The following is a 17,880-nucleotide window of genomic DNA, read 5'->3' as shown; positions in this document are numbered from 1 at the left end:
AAGTCAGTTTTCAGTATTTTTCTTCCTTGTGATGAGAAATAATCACCTCTTACAAGAAAAATATATACAGCTTTATTTTGTAGAGGAAAGTAGATGTCCTTCATTTTAGAAGTTCAGTTTTATTTTGCAGAACCACAAAATGTGGTTCCTAAAACAAACTAACAACCCTCCCCAACCCCCACCCACCTCCAAAAAAACCTCACTCCAAGTGAATTGCTCCTTGGATTTTGGGAGTCTGTGTATAATACTATGCTTCATCTTCATCTTTGCCAACCTCCTTGTTTTGAGACTTCATTCTCAGTAATATCTCTGGAAGCTTATGCAACATGAAAGACTGTACAGGAATAACACCAAAATGCTTTGCCTACAAAGCATCTTACATAGAAGTGCTGATTCAGTCTTGCACAGCAGGGAGTGATGTTACTGTTTTGCAGGTGAGTAACTGAGGCAGGAATCATGGCAAGGGGGACAACCATTTTTTAGCCTCTTTGACATCAGGATGTTTCCTGCTTGTTTAAATATAGCTGGATATCCAATTTTGGTCATCAGAATGAGATAGTAGAAGTCAGAATTGATTTGTGTCTCCCAGGGTTTCCTGTTTAGTCCTGTGCTTGCAAAGGAGGTGGCAGAAGCATTACGTGAATATTGTTGTATCTTGCAGTCTTCAGGGCTTGTTGCATATTCTGTTGTCAGGACCCTAATTGCTGCTAAGCCTTGTGGTGGGATATGTAAGCTCCGTTTCTGGCAGCTAACTGAATCCTCTGATGATTACAACTATATCAGAGCATTCATTGCTAATAGGCTTGTAGGAGCACCTGTCCCATTTACCTATCCTACTGTTTAAAAGAAACTGGTCCAATTTGGATTGAGGCTAGCCATTTGTGCTTCTGCTCCCAGAAACCATATTGATATCAGAACATTGTAATATCAATATTCAACAAAAATAGTGGCTCTGTACATAGTATAGATTCGCCAGAGAGGCCACTGTACTATACATCAGTTTCCTTTCCACATGCAGACAGTTTCTCAGCTATTGCAAAGTTCTTGTCTCTTGGATTCTTCTGTGTTGTTTCCACATGTCCTTCTGTTACATATTGCACATTGGGCTTCTGATTGACAACTGAAAAATAAACACACATTTATTCCTGATTTTGTATAAAGTAATATCCTATATATATATATGAATGATGTGATGTAATGCAGGCTGCACAATAGTCAAGTGACTAGTTTTTATTAGAAGTGGTTTAAATATATTGTATTTCAAAATATTTGAAAAAGGAAGAAAAGTTTTAAAAATGCTTTGACAATAATTACCAGCACTCCCCCCCCCCCTTTTTTTTTAAGGCTACTGTAAACCCATGTTTAAAGATGTTGGCAGAATTCCCTCATTTTTGCCATCTAGGCCTATTCACCTGCCAAAAGCTGCTTTTGTTTACAGAGTCCAGTAGTGGAGTAGAGATATTACAGCTGAGGAGGCTTACAGATCTGCCTCCATCTGTAGCCACTGCCTGAGGACAGAACTGATGAAGCATCGGGGTGTTGTTGGTGAAATCAGACAGTAGCCATTTAGGACTATTTAAGAGTAGAATTCCCAGTACATATTACACATTGTTTTTAATAGCATTTTTGCAGATTACGTACAGACAGTAGATAAAGCCATTGTGATTATCCAGTCTAACCCCTTGAATAAAAAGCAATGATTTTTATTCTGCACAGTTCTACATCACTCTTGTCAAAGCTATAGTATCTATGGTGGACATAGATATGAAAGGTTTGATTTTAGACTATTCAGATTTAAAATATGCAATTTGCAAATATCTGCATACAGTAAGACTAACAGCAGTGTGCTTTGGCAGTGGTCAGTAGCAGTGATCTAACGGGAATTAGTTTGGGTTGGTTGAAGCTTTTTACCTTGTCCATTCTTCTCATGGCCTGGATTGTCTTCATTAGACCTGGATTTATAACTCTCCAGTGTCTGCTCTGAAGTATCATTCTCTGTGCAGACAGCAAATATAATTAAGATGATGAAATTTTTCCATGCTTCTTGCTCCCYCTCTGCCTTGAACATAAAAATCCTGAAGGACTGGTTAAAATGACAGCTCAGTCATCTTGAAGCATCCAAGAGAGATATTGCTTAAAACAACAATTCTGTTGGCTTTTTTGACAACTGCTGTCAGCTGAAGCTTGGTCTGAGGCCATCATTTACAGGGACTCTTCAACAGTTGTTTGCAACGAATCACAGTCACTGCTTATAGGAGAAGGATGTTTAACCAGAAGCCTAGAAGAGTAGTTTCTTGTTTTCTGATAACAGGCCCCTCAGCTATCCGGCCCCTCGTATCCTCTGAAATAAACTTACCCTCTGAAATAACCAGCATTAGCATTTATTCTGACAATGCCATCACTCACCTCTCTTCCACAATCCGTGAGCTTTTTTCAGCTTCCTCATAAAAAGCAAGACTATGATGAGCAGCACAAAAATTAGAGCAGCCACCAAGATTGGCAGCAGAAGATTCTTCTCCTTCTTTTTGATGCCTTCAGATTTCAGATCTTGCTCTGTAAAAGAGGCAGACATACATTGATGTCGTTAGACCTGTGAGTCTTTGGTAATTAAGAACTGTCTGTCCTGGACCAGACCAGATGAAAATGGTAGCAGTGCAGAAGTCACCTCATTGGACTTACTGAGATGAGGTGAATTTTTTTTCTGTTGGTATGAACAAGCAAAACTGATTGAAATCAGTGGAATTGTGCCCTGGAACATCCTGCAGGCAATTTAGCTTATTTCTAGATGCTACAAGTGGTTTCATTTCCGTAGTCTCTCCCCCATATTGCTGGCTAGCACTACCCTAAATGTACTAACTGGGAGTTTGGAGTGGACATTTGGTCAGAGAGAGACAGCTTGATGTTAGATAAACTCATTGCATGTTTGGAAGCTGTCATTGAAGAGTATTAATTAGGGCTTACTGAAGGTGATGGTGGAAATCACAGTTAAATTTTCACTTAGTGGTGAGGCTTCTGTCCTGTAAAGTTCTTCTGTGACTGTTCCATTGAATGCCGTTCCAGTCCCTGGGGAAATGAAGAGGAAAACTATTTCTCTGAAGGGCAAAGGAATGCTTAAGAAATCCGTATTTTTTTAGCGCCTCTGAAGTCATGGGCTTGTGGTAATGCAGCACAAATAGACTTCTGAAACCGTTGACTTAAAGCTCTGTGCTCACTTCCTTAATATTGTGTTTCTTTTAAGCCAAAAGACAACTTAAGCTTTATGAACAGAAAATCCTCAGAACCTCTTACGCAGTGTTGAACTCAATGGTTTCCATTTACAGCCAAATTAAAACTAAGCTCAGCTTTGACTGTTTTCTCGTTCTTGTCCTTTCTACTTGCTCCCTCTCCCTCAGCTAACTTTGCTTGCTTGCAAAAACAGGAATGTACAGATATCCTTTTCTTTAAAGCAGATGTTTTCTTTCTATTCCTATCCAAGACTATCTTTTGCTGTCTTCCTGGTCTGCAGTGGTCCAGCCACCCACAGTTTGAGAAATGCTGTTGTACGGACACTACTGTGTCACTTCTGATGATGTAACATACCATTGGGGACGTTGTAATTCGAAGTACCGGAGAAGTCTTCATCTCCTGCTGCAGCTGGTGTTATTTCTGACCCTGTGGAAATGGAGAGATGAGTTCTGATTTTCTTATGCGTATAGACAATATATCATTGTGTAATTAACTTTGATTTGTAATGATTTTGCATACAGTTTTTACCAAAACTTTACATCATAAGAGACTTTCTTTCTTATCAGTTATGTACGCACATCTCCTGAAAACCCTGTTAAAAGATACAGGCTCTCTCTCAATATCAAAAAACTTGCTTATCAAAATGATGTAATCGTTCTGTGAAGTTTGTAATCCCTGGTGTAGCACATTTAAACACTGATAAAGAGAGTTCATTTCTAAAACAGGTGACTGACTTTTCACTGCTTGGCCTGTAACACTAAGCAGGTGCTTACTTAGTGGGTGCCCACTTTGCTGTGTTTTGGTTGACTGATTTGGGAAACAGACCTTTTCATTCTTCTGTTTGCAAAGAATTGTCTAATTCCTCAGTTGAGTAAATACAAAATTTGCAGTGCGCTAAATGCACTGATGATCTTTGTTGCACACTGCCACCTAGTGCAACCATTCAGAGAAATCTGAGGCTCAGCTCAGTGCCTTGCAGTTTTAGCATGCGGTGGCCAGTTTGTCTACTCGTAACATGTATAATTCTTCTGCATCTAAAGAGAAAGTTAGTCTGCCTTTGTGGTTAAAAACTGAGGTGCTATGAAATTAAGAAAAAATGAATGTCTTACCATTATATTGCGGGTAGCTTAGAGAAAAGGCTGTACTGCTCTTCAGATCTGACTTTGCTGTGGTCACTGGGGAAAAAGGTAAAACAGTTCTAAACACTGTGCAGATATTTTTCAGTGCTAACAGCAACTGTTCTTTTACAGTCCAAGTTCTAGATAAAGACACACTAAGATATTTTCTGTGATAGATGTTGTGTTTATCTGACCTGTGTATTAATTAAAGAAAGGCCAAGCAGTTAAAGCCTACCTGTTGAGCGTTCGTTCTCGGAGATGCTTGTATCTACATCTAGTGCTGTGGGAGCAGGACTTGTAGTGATCACTGGGAAAAAAAACAACAGTGCAACTTTCAGAGCACTTCATAAGCATTTGCTGAAACAATAAATTTAAGGAGAAATGAAATAAGGATTATTAGATCCATAGTGAAGATGAGTAAGTGGGCAGAAGGAAAATTCTGCTCTAAGAATTATTGGACAAGAGGTTTCAGAATTAATTTACAATATTTACACCGTACTAGCTTTCTACATGGGTGTGTCTAATACACTGTAGACATGGGAATCTCACAGCGTTTTGTGCACATGAACACTTTGAATTGTCTTTAAAACTTTAGGACAAGAACTAGAATTTTAGCAGCAGCATCAGAGAACTAAGTCTGACTGCTAATCAGACATGACTGGGCTGCTGTGGCTTAATGTTTAATGAATTTTAAGGGGTTAAGAAGCAGAAAAAAGCCCCCAAATCTTAGTTTGGAGTTCTTCTTTTGCCCCAGATAAAACTGTCATTTAAAAACAGATTCCATACACAGGACAGTAGAGCATGGGCTTCAGTTTTGCATGTGTATCTGCACAACTTTCACCACTTTAGAGGGGTAGAATGGACTAGCCACTGCTCAAAGAGTGCTGATGTTAGTACCAGTCCTAGTGAAGCTCTCAAACCGGAAAGATGCAGTCAGTTTCTCTTCTCTTAGCACTTCATGGTGAACAACGCAACTGGACGTTGAATTGGGCCTGTACGCAAGTACTGTCARCGTGCTGGTTGTGGTCCATTTCTTCCCATCGGCTTCTAACTTGTGCTTAGTGTCACCTATACAACCATTGGAAGAAAACATTTAAGTGGTTTCCAGTCAAGAGCAATTTAATAAAAAAAACTTTCTAGGTGCAATCTGCATTACTTGGCTGTGCTGAAGCAGCACATGATTACTGGGCATGAGTGGTTCATTGTGCAAATGGATTACGTGGAAGCCCAAAGACAGCAAGGTCATTTTTCCTTCCTCTTCCGCTTAACCCAAAGCCTCCACTCTATTTCGTGACTCGCCAGGGGGAAATCTCCTGCAGTGACCCTGCTCACACATGCACTGCTGCGTTGCATGAATGCAGCAAAATGTCCAAACATCCACCTGTACTTTTGGTCCCTACTGAATGGAATAAATTGCTTAGTTGTGTGCCACAGCCACAGATGGCCAGCAGCTTGGAGTCTAGTAGACTAGGACCTGTTGTTTTGAAACATGATGGAGATTTAAGTTCTCATTCTCCTACATGATAATCCGAGGGCATTGTATATGTTTCTAAATAGCTGTGAAATTGTTAACCCCAAATACAGAGAAGTTGTTAAATTTTTATTGGTGTACCATATTGACATTTGTAATAAATAAACACTGATAGAACTCTTAATTCCTGTATCAATTCTCCATCATCTCTACAATACAGGTCTGATTCTTCCCATTTTACAGCTGGGGGAACTTAACACAAAGATCAGTTGTCTTGGTGTAGTAAATTCAGAGAGCCCCGTATAACAAGGAAAGTATTCCTACATCTCTGTTTAGTTCTCAGTCTTCTAGATAATATTGACTTTATTCATTTATATTATATGGAAAAATAAAGATGTATTTCATGTGAAACTAAGAGATAAATGACTGAATTCCAGACATGTTTAAATAGCTCTGGTGGAAAAGGGAGGTTTTTTTTCAGACTTTTACTTTAAATGTCCATCATGACAGAGTAATCTGTACTGCCTTTTTCTTACGGATGTTCTCTTGAAATGAACTAATGCTTTCTCTTGACTTGTTACGCTCAGTAACATCCCTACTCCTTAAATAAGAGAATTCCTTGATTCCAAATTAGCCTTTACAGGTAACTTGCTATATCACATAGGCCACTATTTCTCAACCCTCTTACCATCTCCAGTGGGGTTATATAAGGAGACTTAAAAAGGTTTCAGAGTGTTTTTGCTAGAAAGGAAATAGTCTTTAATTACCAGCAACAGCTCAGTAATTACAGCTGGTTTGCTCCTGCTGGGCCATGGTGAAACTGAGGTGCTGCCAGTAATTAAAATGTATTAGCTATTTTCTGATTATTATAAATATTTGCAGTTAGTGATTAAAGCTGGGAATGGATGGGACAAGAAGAGGTGTTACTCAAYGATAGTCACCTGCAGAAAAGGAATGGCACATGCAGAAAGCTTGAGAAACACAGAATTAGAACAGTTATTTTTTCTTTTCAAATATGCTAATTTGCATCTGCCACAAACTGGCCACATGGTGAATCAACACTTCCTTGTATAAATATTTCTCATCCAAAACCAACCTGCAATTAAACCAGTCAAATAACACAGCACAGGCTCTCTGTTGTGTAATTACACTTCCCAGATGCCTATGGGACGTGAGGTTGAAGGTCAGGTAGTTCTCGTTGTTATAAAGTGCTCTAATATCTGCCTGGTACTAGTACTAAAAATCCAAGATGCAAGGAGGAGATAAAAGTAAGTATAGATTTTTATTGACTTAAGTGAAGAAATGCGTGGTTGGATTTACATGCTATGGAAAGAGTCTAGTGTCTCTGAGTTGTGTACTGTAACATTACAAATATATTTTATACTGAGATTCTTTCAAGTTTAAGAAGTCCCTCTTTTTAGAAGAACAACAATAAAAATGTATTTAAAAGCTTAGAGTTGACATGCTGCTTCCCCAAACTCTTGCATGTCTTTATAGGTGGTGTTCTCCCATATCCCTGCAAAGTCATACACAGCTTAGCTCTTCCCAAACGTGCGTATGATTTCAGAGCCTGCTTTTTCAAGATCCATACACGACTACAGAGAGCACCTTTCCCCCTGAAGTCAGACACCTCACTACCCTTGCCTTCATGTAGCTCACTTACCAGGCATACTACTTCCATGGAGTTTAATTCCTTAAAGCATAGGGCTTTATGCACTTGCATTAATGCTTGTACAACAGGCAGCTTGGATTTATTTTTTTAGTCCTGATTTCTAGCTATATTCAGGCCAGCACACTTCTCTGTTGTTTCCTAGAGTTCCTAGTTACAAAAGTCTTCTTAGAAAAAAGATTACAGGCTAAACTTTGACTATGTTACTTCGTGATACAAAATACAAACAGGAACTCGTTAACGTGAAAGAAAATATATTTGTGTCTATGGGTATTTTCCTCACTCATTAATGAGGATGTACATTTGCTCTCCAGTGTGTTGCAGTTACAGTTAATAAGGTAGCTATTATTACAACTTAGTCTTCAAAACAGCTTTTTATGTTGTACACAAGCTAAATTGAGCTACCTGGTGGCTCTGTTCCTCTTCATCTGTGTCTGCCTAGGTGTATGCAGGTCTATCAATGGGCAGAACATAACACGATGCTGTGGGCTGGTTTTCCTGAGATTTGTTCCTAGTTTTGCTAGTGAACTGCTGCTTTCTGGCTGTGAGTGGATTAATGAGAGAAAGGTTGCTGGGGTGACTGAGCTGCTCAGTGAAACAGGAAAATCTGTCTACTATGTATAAAATGGAAATAGTTACTACAGATTTGTTAACTGACTTTATACATTGGTTCTGAAAGTTGTGCCTGCAGGGTCTTGATTTCATTTTATTTCAGTGGAAGTTCAGATCCTCAGAGGATTTTGATGCAAAGTGCTGTTGTTGTGAGTTGAATTTGAGCTAATCAGATGAGCTTGCTCTCTCCTGTATAACCACTAGAATCTAGTACTGACTTTTATCCAAAAATGTGTTGCCAGGGACTGAGTCACAGTGAATGAATGGAGGTTGAGTGGTACTCTTTGCAGAAAGAGTTTCACCATTCAGTGTCTCTAAGCCCGTCCAAGGTTGATAAGAAGACATTTTTAGTAACTAATATGTGGTCCTTTAACACTTACCAGGAAGCTCTATCCCATTGTCCAGCTGCCAGGTAATCCGGGGCTGTGGTTTACTTCCTTTGGTGTAGCATGACAGTGTAGTGCCTTTTTCTGTATCTTGAGATGCTTCCACTACTGGTTTGGAAGGAGCAGCTGTAGCAAGAAGACTTACAGTCATTTGTATATCTTTCTACTCATATTTATGAATACTTGTGTATATAACATATTATTTGGGAAGCCTGAGTTAAGATCAGGTTTACAGTAAGCACTATACAATTGCATGCAAAGATGCAATTCTTGAGTTCAGGAACTGACTTTGTCTTTTTATTCCTCTGTCCCAGGGCAAGTTAGAGCTGTAAAGAAGTTGTTGTGACTGCTCTTAATTTCAGTTGCTCTAACAGACTATGTGCCAGGAGGGGATTGCAGCTCCCTGGTCATGCACGTCTCTCCCCTTTATGCTAGCAGTAATAAGGAGGATAAGAGCAAGAGCTGACTGGCATCCACCAGGGACTCTTCCTCCCTTGTGTCTCCAAAGATTCAAAGAGAGAAATCAGCATCAAGCCGTATCCTACGCAGCCTGAGGCCAGATGGAACAGACAGCCTGCTTACGATCTACCCTGTTGTGCATTCTTTAAGCTCTGACACATATTACAGTGTAATGATACTGCAGCATTGCTGGGTCAGATCCTGAAAGGTATTAATGGCCTGAAAGATGCAGACCAGTGCCTAAATACTTTCAGAAATCTGCTGCTTTCTTTCTCTCCTCCCAAATAGAAAGGCAGGTTTTTTTTACCTGCACTGCCATAGAATGATAGGTTTTTGTTAGGTCTGTGTGTAAATTCAACTTCTTTACGTGAACTCACCTAACACCTCAACAGTTTCGTTCTTGGTTTTGAACAGGGCGCCGTAGTAGAAGCATTTATATATGCCTTCATCATGCACTGTTACGTTAGACAGTCGGATAGATAATTCTTTGTTTGAATAATGGATAAGTTTGTACCTCTGATCCCTTAAACCTGTAAGGGAGGAAAAAAAAACCCAGCATGCTATGTATGTTGGTACGTAAGAGCAAGACAGATAATCAAAGCATTAATGAGTGAGATTGGTTTTGTTTAGCACATTTTTTTTTTTATTCATTAACACTGGACACAAGTGAGCAGTTCTAACACAAAGCATTTCTAGCTGGTGTTGCACTAGTACAGAGACAGCAGTAAACTAAAGAAGACTGTGCATGCTGCCAAGGGGGAAAACAACATGGTTTTTCACCTACTTTCATTTTTTTAAAACCTTGGAAAGAAATTTAGTTTGGCAAGTGCAAGATGTTTTTCCAATTGTCAGGAAAGTAAAGTGGAGTCCTTGGCTTTGACCTACACTTCTTTATGATCTTGTGCAAGTCATTTATTCTCTTTGCCTCAGTTTCTCCTCCATCAAAAGGAGTAATAGCATTATTTGACATCTGGATAACCACCCAAGATGGTTACATATCTCTCCATAGTAAGAAACAGTCAGTGCCCCTGAGCAGGACAGACCAAGGCAGGGTGGTGCTTGAGGATTAAAGTGGTTTCCCTAGGGTAATGGAGCTGAAGTCTCAAAGCCTCGTTTGTTTGATTCCTTTTGTGTTTCCTTTCCGCTAACTTCCCTCCATCCTTTTAGACATGCCTCTAGGCATTCAGTGGGTCTTATTCCTGTGTTCCTAGCTATTATGGCAAGAAAATGTTGGGGTGTGAGGACATGATATGTGGTCAGAGCAGTGATATGATCTGTGAATATAGAACATAGAGCCAAGGTATGTGGACTGGGGGCCATTTTCCCTTCCCCATTCCCTAACCCATTATTTGGCCTTGAACAACTCACTTCACCTCTCTGGGTGTATTTCGTGGTGTGTAAATGAACGCTTATGGTCACCCCACACCATCTCTTTATTAAGTGTGTATTAATTGGCAGGCTGTTTCTATTCTCCTCTCCTTGTCTAAATAACTGAATTTTAATGAGACCTTATCTTAGAATATCTCTACTCTGCTGTGCAGTCCCCTTTCTCTCTCTAGACTTTCTAGTCCTTCCTTCATTCCTCTTGCAGGATAACCTGTAGGAATCTATGGGTCAAGCCAGAGAGTCACACTGACTTTTCCAGCAATCACAGCACAGAAAGTAACTATCTGCCTTTAAAGTGAACTGAAACTATGGATGTGAATTGCCACTAGGGAGACAAAGACCTTAGAAACTTTTTTTATTTTTAATTTTTTAGCTGAAATTTTGTAAAAGTACAGAATAGGGAAAAAATCACAGCAGTACTATAATTTATGGAAGTGATTAAATATTGTAAAAAGGATTTTGAAATGACTGTGATGTAAGACTTGTAGCTAGTTTGCCCTGTTTTTAGCTGCAATGACACTAGAGGAAACTGATTCATGAAGTGGTTTATTGGGGAAGCAATGTGGCAAAGGTTCATGGTGGTGATTCAGAATAAAAAATGAAAATGTCCATGTGCAGTGTAAAGTTTGGTTCCTCTCTAAGTGAGGTTTTTCTAATTGTTTTTTAAAAGGAAAAATTCTGGTGTTTTCAACTTAGCAAGGAACCAAATGCTTTACAAGCTCTAATTCGTGTTGGTTTTATGTCATGCATTTTACTGAGGGATAATCATGTGTGTTGAAACTTTGGGTCGAATCCTTGGGCAATTTAAGACTGATACCATTTTGTTCATTTGGRTTAGGGTCTGCTCCTGTAGATGCTAGTGGATACATTCCTTTTCTAACTTTTTTAAACTGCTGTGTCAACTCAGGAAAATTTCAAAAGGCATCAAAGGGGCTACATCCATTAAAAGATATAGATGCTTAAAACAGGATTTGGGTACAATTAAGTGTCTCAGTCCAAAATTCTTTGAATGGAAAGAGAGTGTTTGTGACTCTACTAGCCAAGGCCTTAGAGAACTTGCGTAAATGAAAGGATTCGTTGGTACTGTTGCTTGCTCCTGCAGTGTAAAATACAGAGGACGTGCATATGTATAAAATATAGAGATAATTATGATGGAGAGGGGAATTACTCCTAGGTCTTCCAGTTCTTGGATGCATGATCTGACTAATAGACTGCGACAGGGGAGAAAAACAACTATCATAGCCTGCTGTGATTCTCGAAACCTGGATGTGTAAGCAGCACAGTGGGGGTTGAGATAGCACTGTTTTCCTTATTGATTAGCTGTCAGTGGCTCAGCATTGAGGTTTTTTTGGATCCCATTAGTAACTAATGGTTCATATGCGTTATACAGAACACTGAATTCAGGATCCTGGATTCCCCAGGAAACAGTTTCCTAACATATAGATGTATGAGTCATTTATGAGGGTTATTGGGTGTTACAGTGCAGAGATTTGAAACTACTCAACCCTTTTACTCCAGCAACTGAACATTGCCTTTAATACCCGTTTCTGTATAATGGAGGCATCCCACTTGCTCTTGCAAATGAGTAAATAAGAACAACAGTTATTCTTGGCACTTTCCATTTAGAAATACTGGCAAAACCAGCTGTTTGGCAGGTTTGATGCAGGTGGCAAGACCTTGTGGCAGGGATTTCCAGAGAACAACTGAAGAGGACACTTGGTTCCTGCACAGTTTCAGTGGGAGCCAGGTACCCAATATCGTTTGGATGAATCTCAGTCATTATTATTGTTCTTCAACCTAAGGGCTTTATCAGCTGTGGATACAGACTAGGTGCTGTGCAAATGGGGAAGACAAAGGCAGTCCTCACTTTCTCAAAACTCTTGAATTTGGACTGACGAGGAAAGAGGAGAATGGGGAGCCATAAGCTATAGGGAGTGGAGGGGAACAAAATAATTGCAACTATGGGTTTGTCAGCATAAGTTAAAAGCCACTGCTTGTCTTCTAAACATTTGCCTCTTGATACACTAAATCTAATGTTGCTGATGAGCAGAGGAGCACCCAGGGCTTTCAGGCAAGCCCGTAGAACATGTCACTCCTGTAAGGCAAGAGTGGGTCGTTGTGCTAACCTGATGGTAGTGGTAGTAAACACAGTTCATTGCTAAAAGCTCTACTGCCAGACCACTCTTGTGAGGTTTCCATTTCATCAACTTCCTGCCAGATACTGAATGTAAAACAATCTCAAGTGGTTGGGTAGTAAGTGAGTCAGACTTGGCCTTGGGGGGGAGCTAGGAAAGCCCAGTTCTAACTGACCCTCCAACTCCAAGCGGAAAGTCTGTTGCATTCAGTTTTCACACTTACCCCGCTGGGTGTTCAGAAAAATGACAAACCCGTGAGGGTTTAACCACTGCCGGGCAGAACTGTCGTCACTGCCAAGACTACAATGGAGATTTAAGTCCTCGCCTTCCTTTAGAGTTACAGTTTCACTGTCAACTCCTGGAAAATCCCCTGCCATCAAAGAAGAAAAAAAAAAAAGAACCCAAGCATTAAAATGTGACATGAAGTAAAGAGAGAGCATTTCTTGCCAAGTAATGTGGCACCTTCTGCTTTTTTTGAGTGGAGAAGGTTTTTCTATGTGAGGAATCTTGCCAGTATGATTCTATTGGTGTAACTTAATCACAGTCATTAGACTGGTGTAACTCCCCATAAAGACAGTCTTCCAAATGAAGTATGTTGGCATGCAGAGTTGATATTGGTGTTATTTGTGGTGCAGAAACCCTTGGTGGAAATGAACGCCACCGCTGTGGCAGGAGTGTAACAACCTGGTGCACAGCAATTTTTCTTTTATGCAACAGCCCATCTTGGATGTGAAAACAGGTTTATGCAGTCTTAAGTGCTATCCACCAGGTTATAGCTTGATGCATGATGCTTGCGTTATCCAGAATTTGATCTCTGCTAAGACTAAGAGCAATGCTTGGGTCAGAGTTAAGTGTATAGGCAGTAAGAGAATTTTATTTTTCATTCCTGTGTGGTTTTTTTTTGTGTGTGTTTCAATTTTATTTTTCAGATAGCTGTCTGTGGCAAGTTCCTACTGAGTACATGAGCACTGCAGTTTGGGGAAATGAATCTTTATGGGCTTTAGGAAAGCTTTTAATTTGCTTAAAAACATTTTAGAAAATAACAGAAATGAATGTATTTTAGGATGTTCTTGCAGGGCCTGATCTTTTGCCACTAAAATCAGAAGAGGACTTGTTTCTCTGTGAGAAGGTGGTTTCCCATAGGGATCTGTTGGCATGCCTCACCCTTGATTTGAGAACATGTGGCATTTCTTGAGCCAGGGTAGCATGGAGAAATGGTCAGTGATGTAGCCTTGTATTTTCACAGATAGCATATACACCAGGGATCTTTTCTTTTTCTTGATTATCTAATTTTTGGAGTCTATAAACCTATAGAAAAGTTTTCCTTGTAATAGCTCAATATTCTTGCTTCTGAATTAGTACATCCAAAGTATGCGCTTTTGCATAAGGAGAAATTTTGCAATACAAATCTACTGTCTATGTTTTCTGACCAGTGCTGTGAATCACAGATAGCACAGGCCTGGTTTCATTGAATCATTGTAAATCAGTGAAGCCCTGCTGAATTTAGAGTGGTTGTAACATCATGTACGTGAGAGAAAACCTGTCATTATATTCTAATTCAATTAGAAGTATTGGTCTTGGCAAAGATTTTCTTCAGAGAAGTTACACATCCTGTGTCATCTAGGAGGTTGGCTGAGAAGGCTGGTAGTGGCCTTTTCCTCTCCAAAATAGTGTTGTGTGCCTCAGTAAATCTGTCTGACTTCTTAATAGGTGGTTAGGCCATTGCCTAGTGTTATTACCAGTTCAGCTCCTCTCATGCAACAACTATATTGACAGTGCTGGTTAGAAATGCAAGAGCTATTTTCTGATATCATAATGGAGAATGAACCAGCATATTAACAATATTGCTACCTTTGCAGAGTAATTAGACTTAAAAAACCCCAAACAAACAAACTGAAAATGGCAGAAAAATTATGGTCTAGAAAGAGATTTCTTCTTTTCAAGTGTCTTTCTCCAGCAATCTCTCATTCAAGTGGCTTTGGCTTATTTTCTGTTGGTTCACCTCCATTTCCTAGGGTTAGTTTCTCTACTGATTTCTCAGGGCTCATGCAACATGGGGATAGTTTGCAGAGGAGTGGTAGCATAGGGAAAACTTCCTTGCATGAGTTCCATTTATAAAAACGTGTGTCACAAGGCTTGTGTTCTTAAAGTAGCTAAGAGGGCTTTGTCTGTGGTTTTCTTCAGGGCTTTTCTGCATTTTTACTGTTTCCTGTGACTAGCCGCAGAGTGGGGTCTATCAAGTCACACCTTTAGTGAGAGAAGCAAGACTCTGAATAAGAAAAGGTGGGGGGTTTTGCTTGCTTTTTTAGAAGGGGAAAAGAGCAACCTCCAGAACCGATCATATTCGTAATTTCCATGTGCGACCATGACTCCATTCAGACCATGACTCACAGGCCAAATTTCCCTTCTGTTATGGAGGGGCAGTCTTACGTGGCTGTGGCCTTCAAGCCTCTGTAGCCCACTGCAGTACAAACATCGGGGGGTGGGAGATGCTTCTGTGCTAGCTCCAGAGGACAGTGGTGCCACAGCCAGAGGTTCTTTTACTCTGTAGATCCCCAGACACCCTAGATACCTGGATAAAACTAGTCTGGCATCAAGTGCAGTGATGGGGTGAATCTCACAGCACAGTCTCATCATCGTCAATGTCTCCTGGTCATATATTTCTAGACCTCACACAGGAACATGCTACTGTGTTCTATGATTAAAGTTATTAATTAATGATAGATAGGCAAAATCTGTGAATTTTTTATGAAATGTGTTTTACCTGGCCAGGCAGGAAATGGGAAACAGGTGCTGTGGGTTATCTCAGCTATCTGGGAATTAGGTTCTGCTCTTCAGGAGGACCAGCCTTGGACCACCTGTACTTCTGGCTTTCCCTGCTCCCTGATACACACCTGCACCCAAATCTTCCCCTGCCTCCTTGACTCAGCAGTTCTCCACTTGTTTTTCTGGAACAAGTTAAGGAGCATAACTGTAAAGGACTTTCAGGCACCTTTGTTGCAACACAGGGAAACAAGAAATTGCAAGATTCAAATGAGCCAAATGGCTCATGCCTCTGGTTGTTACTGTTTTAGCCTTCAAAAAAAACTCAGAAATTGTCACATTGTTTCACTGTTATCTTTAAAACTATAGTCTGTAGAGACATCCTGTTTAATCAGTTATTTTGATCTGTTGCTGCAGACCTGTGGCCTGCAGACCTGTGGCCTGCAGACCTGTGTATCTGAGTTAATTCTAACAGTCCTGTGAAAGATAACCAAGAGCAGCTAGCTATTGTAAGTAGGCACAAATTCACCATGCAGGAGTCTCTGGCAGTACTGTGGGAAGAGGGGTTGTACACCCAAAGGGAGTGAAAGCTGCTGATCTAGAGTAAGTCTAAAGAGCAGTGCGAAAACTATTCCAGCTAGGACATAACTGACAGGTTCTTAAGGCCTGACTTCTGTTAAACACAATCAATAATAATAAAATATCCTAAGCATACTGTATTATAAAATATTTTGTTTTGACATGGAGATTTGATGAAGTTTCTATTATTTGTGCATGAGACTGTTACCAAAGTCTTAGAATAGCACTGCTCTAATATCTGTTTCAGAGTTTGTTAAGAAGGGAGAGAAACTGTTGTTTTGGCCAGCACCAGATTCACGCATGCACACCTGTTGCAAAGATCAGGAATGAAGCCTGCAAGAATCCTTATCTGTAGATAGCTGTCTTACTACTTTTCCTACTCAGGTCTTTTGATATTTGATGTGGTCAAATGTGAATCTCGCAGTCGTGTATGAAAGAGAGGAGATTAGCAGAATAGGTATAAGCTACATCCTCTAATAAGAGTAAGGAGATCGAGCATTTGAAGTGTTTTATATTTTCAAAGTACTTTGCAAACACCTTCTAAATWATCCTGACTTCTGTATTAGTATCTTTTTACAAAATACATGAACAAAGACACACACAGATATCCAAGCCATGAAAAGCTGGCAGCGATTCGCTGTCCAAATTAAAGGGAGAATCTTTTGATGTCCATGTGCTTTTTCATCTAGAGTATGCTAGGAGATGAATTGGTCTCATTGATACTGTGTTTAGCTGGAATTCAGCACCCTGTCTGCTACACCAGATCTCTTTGGAAACCGGGTGACGATATGGCATTGTTAATACGTTAAGAAAACAACAACAGCAAAACTCTCTTGCCTGTGGTTCAGYGAAGCACTGGAAATTGAGTTGTCCAAGCTGGACTGCTTGCAAAGGGAGGATCATGTAATCCAATGCATGTCACTTACCTTGCATGAGTAAGAGAGCTGCAATATGTAGCACCCGGGTGAAAGTCATGTTGTGGTGTCAGCGCAGGCTGTCTGTGCAAACTTCCTCTTCACTCTGGTGATGCAGATGTGCAGCAGGTTCCTTTTCAACAGTGGGGAACAGATTTACCATGACTTCATCACCACCAGAGTCTGTGCTTTTTCTTTTCTTTTTTTTCCCTCTGCTATTACACTCTCTTCTCGCCGCTTCTCACATCTTTCCTATGTTTTGGTGATTGCTGAGAAATAACTGATCTCATGGGTGACCTAAAATGCAACAGTGGGCGGCAGGAGTGGGACATGTTGACCTTATGTCCCCTCCAACTCTGTCTCACTCAGTGCCTGCGTGGGGGAGAGGGGAAGAGGTGTATATGGAGGGAATCAGGTAAAGATTAAAGAAAGAGTGGGGCATTGGTGGGGCAACACTAAAGTGTGGCCTGGGGAACCCATACAGAGGTGATCTTATTGGGGTACTCTGTGCATGATTTAGTGTGCAAGGACAGAGAGGCACCCAGGAAGTTAGAGCACACTGGATTGACACTGCTAGAGCACAGTAATTGCAAGGTAGTTTGAAAATGCAGCTGTACATTTTGAATATTTTAACTCCCTGATAAAAACAGTCCGGAGTCATTCTGCATCTTTTTATCACATCTGTTAAAAGCAGTGATCCCATGATCATGGCATGGGAGACTTTGCGTTCCTCTACTTGTCGGAATACTGTCAAAACAGATAAACTAGAAAGGTAATTTGCACTATGCAGTTTGTGGCTTGCTGGGCAACAGAGTGTTGGTGAAAGGATTGTGAAAGGTCTGTAAAAAAGGCAATGCTATTGCTTCCTGACACCCTTAAATAAATTCAAAATGGAAAGCCATGGAATTAGCCTGTGAAGTACTCATAATGAGGAGGGCCCTCTGATCATCACAACTGTGGGGCAGTGCTTGATCCTCAAGGTTTAGACTGAGACTTTTCATGTACACCTGAGGGCAGATAAAAGAGGGCTGAACTAGGACTGGGCTTAGGAGTGCTCAGCACCTCTTGAATCCTTAAGAAACCAAGGAGCTCCCAGCTTCTCCTGCGGGTAAGGGTTGCATAGGAAAGCCACATGGGTTTGTTTATACTGAAGGTGATGTCAG

At 40.4% G+C, this 17,880-nt stretch overlaps 1 protein-coding gene across 1 annotated transcript; it reads right to left on the bottom strand.

The window, feature by feature from the left end:
* Positions 1–958: 958 nt before the first annotated feature.
* On the bottom strand, positions 959–16,818 carry CRTAM (cytotoxic and regulatory T cell molecule). Its single transcript, XM_026071757.1, has 12 exons — positions 16,730–16,818; positions 12,685–12,831; positions 9,318–9,470; positions 8,476–8,607; positions 5,241–5,411; positions 4,579–4,650; positions 4,335–4,400; positions 3,580–3,651; positions 2,962–3,063; positions 2,407–2,553; positions 1,912–1,995; positions 959–1,120 (listed from the first exon to the last, which is right to left on the bottom strand). Exons 1-12 carry the CDS (start codon positions 16,776–16,778, stop codon positions 990–992), a joined length of 1,326 nt encoding a protein of 441 aa, XP_025927542.1. The 5' UTR covers positions 16,779–16,818; the 3' UTR covers positions 959–989.
* Between the last annotated feature and the right edge of the window lie 1,062 nt (positions 16,819–17,880).

Source organism: Apteryx rowi, unplaced genomic scaffold, assembly GCF_003343035.1.
Source record: "Apteryx rowi isolate R43461 unplaced genomic scaffold, aptRow1 scaffold_33, whole genome shotgun sequence".
Lineage (NCBI taxonomy): Eukaryota > Metazoa > Chordata > Aves > Apterygiformes > Apterygidae > Apteryx > Apteryx rowi.
This window is presented reverse-complemented; position numbering and strand designations above follow the sequence as displayed.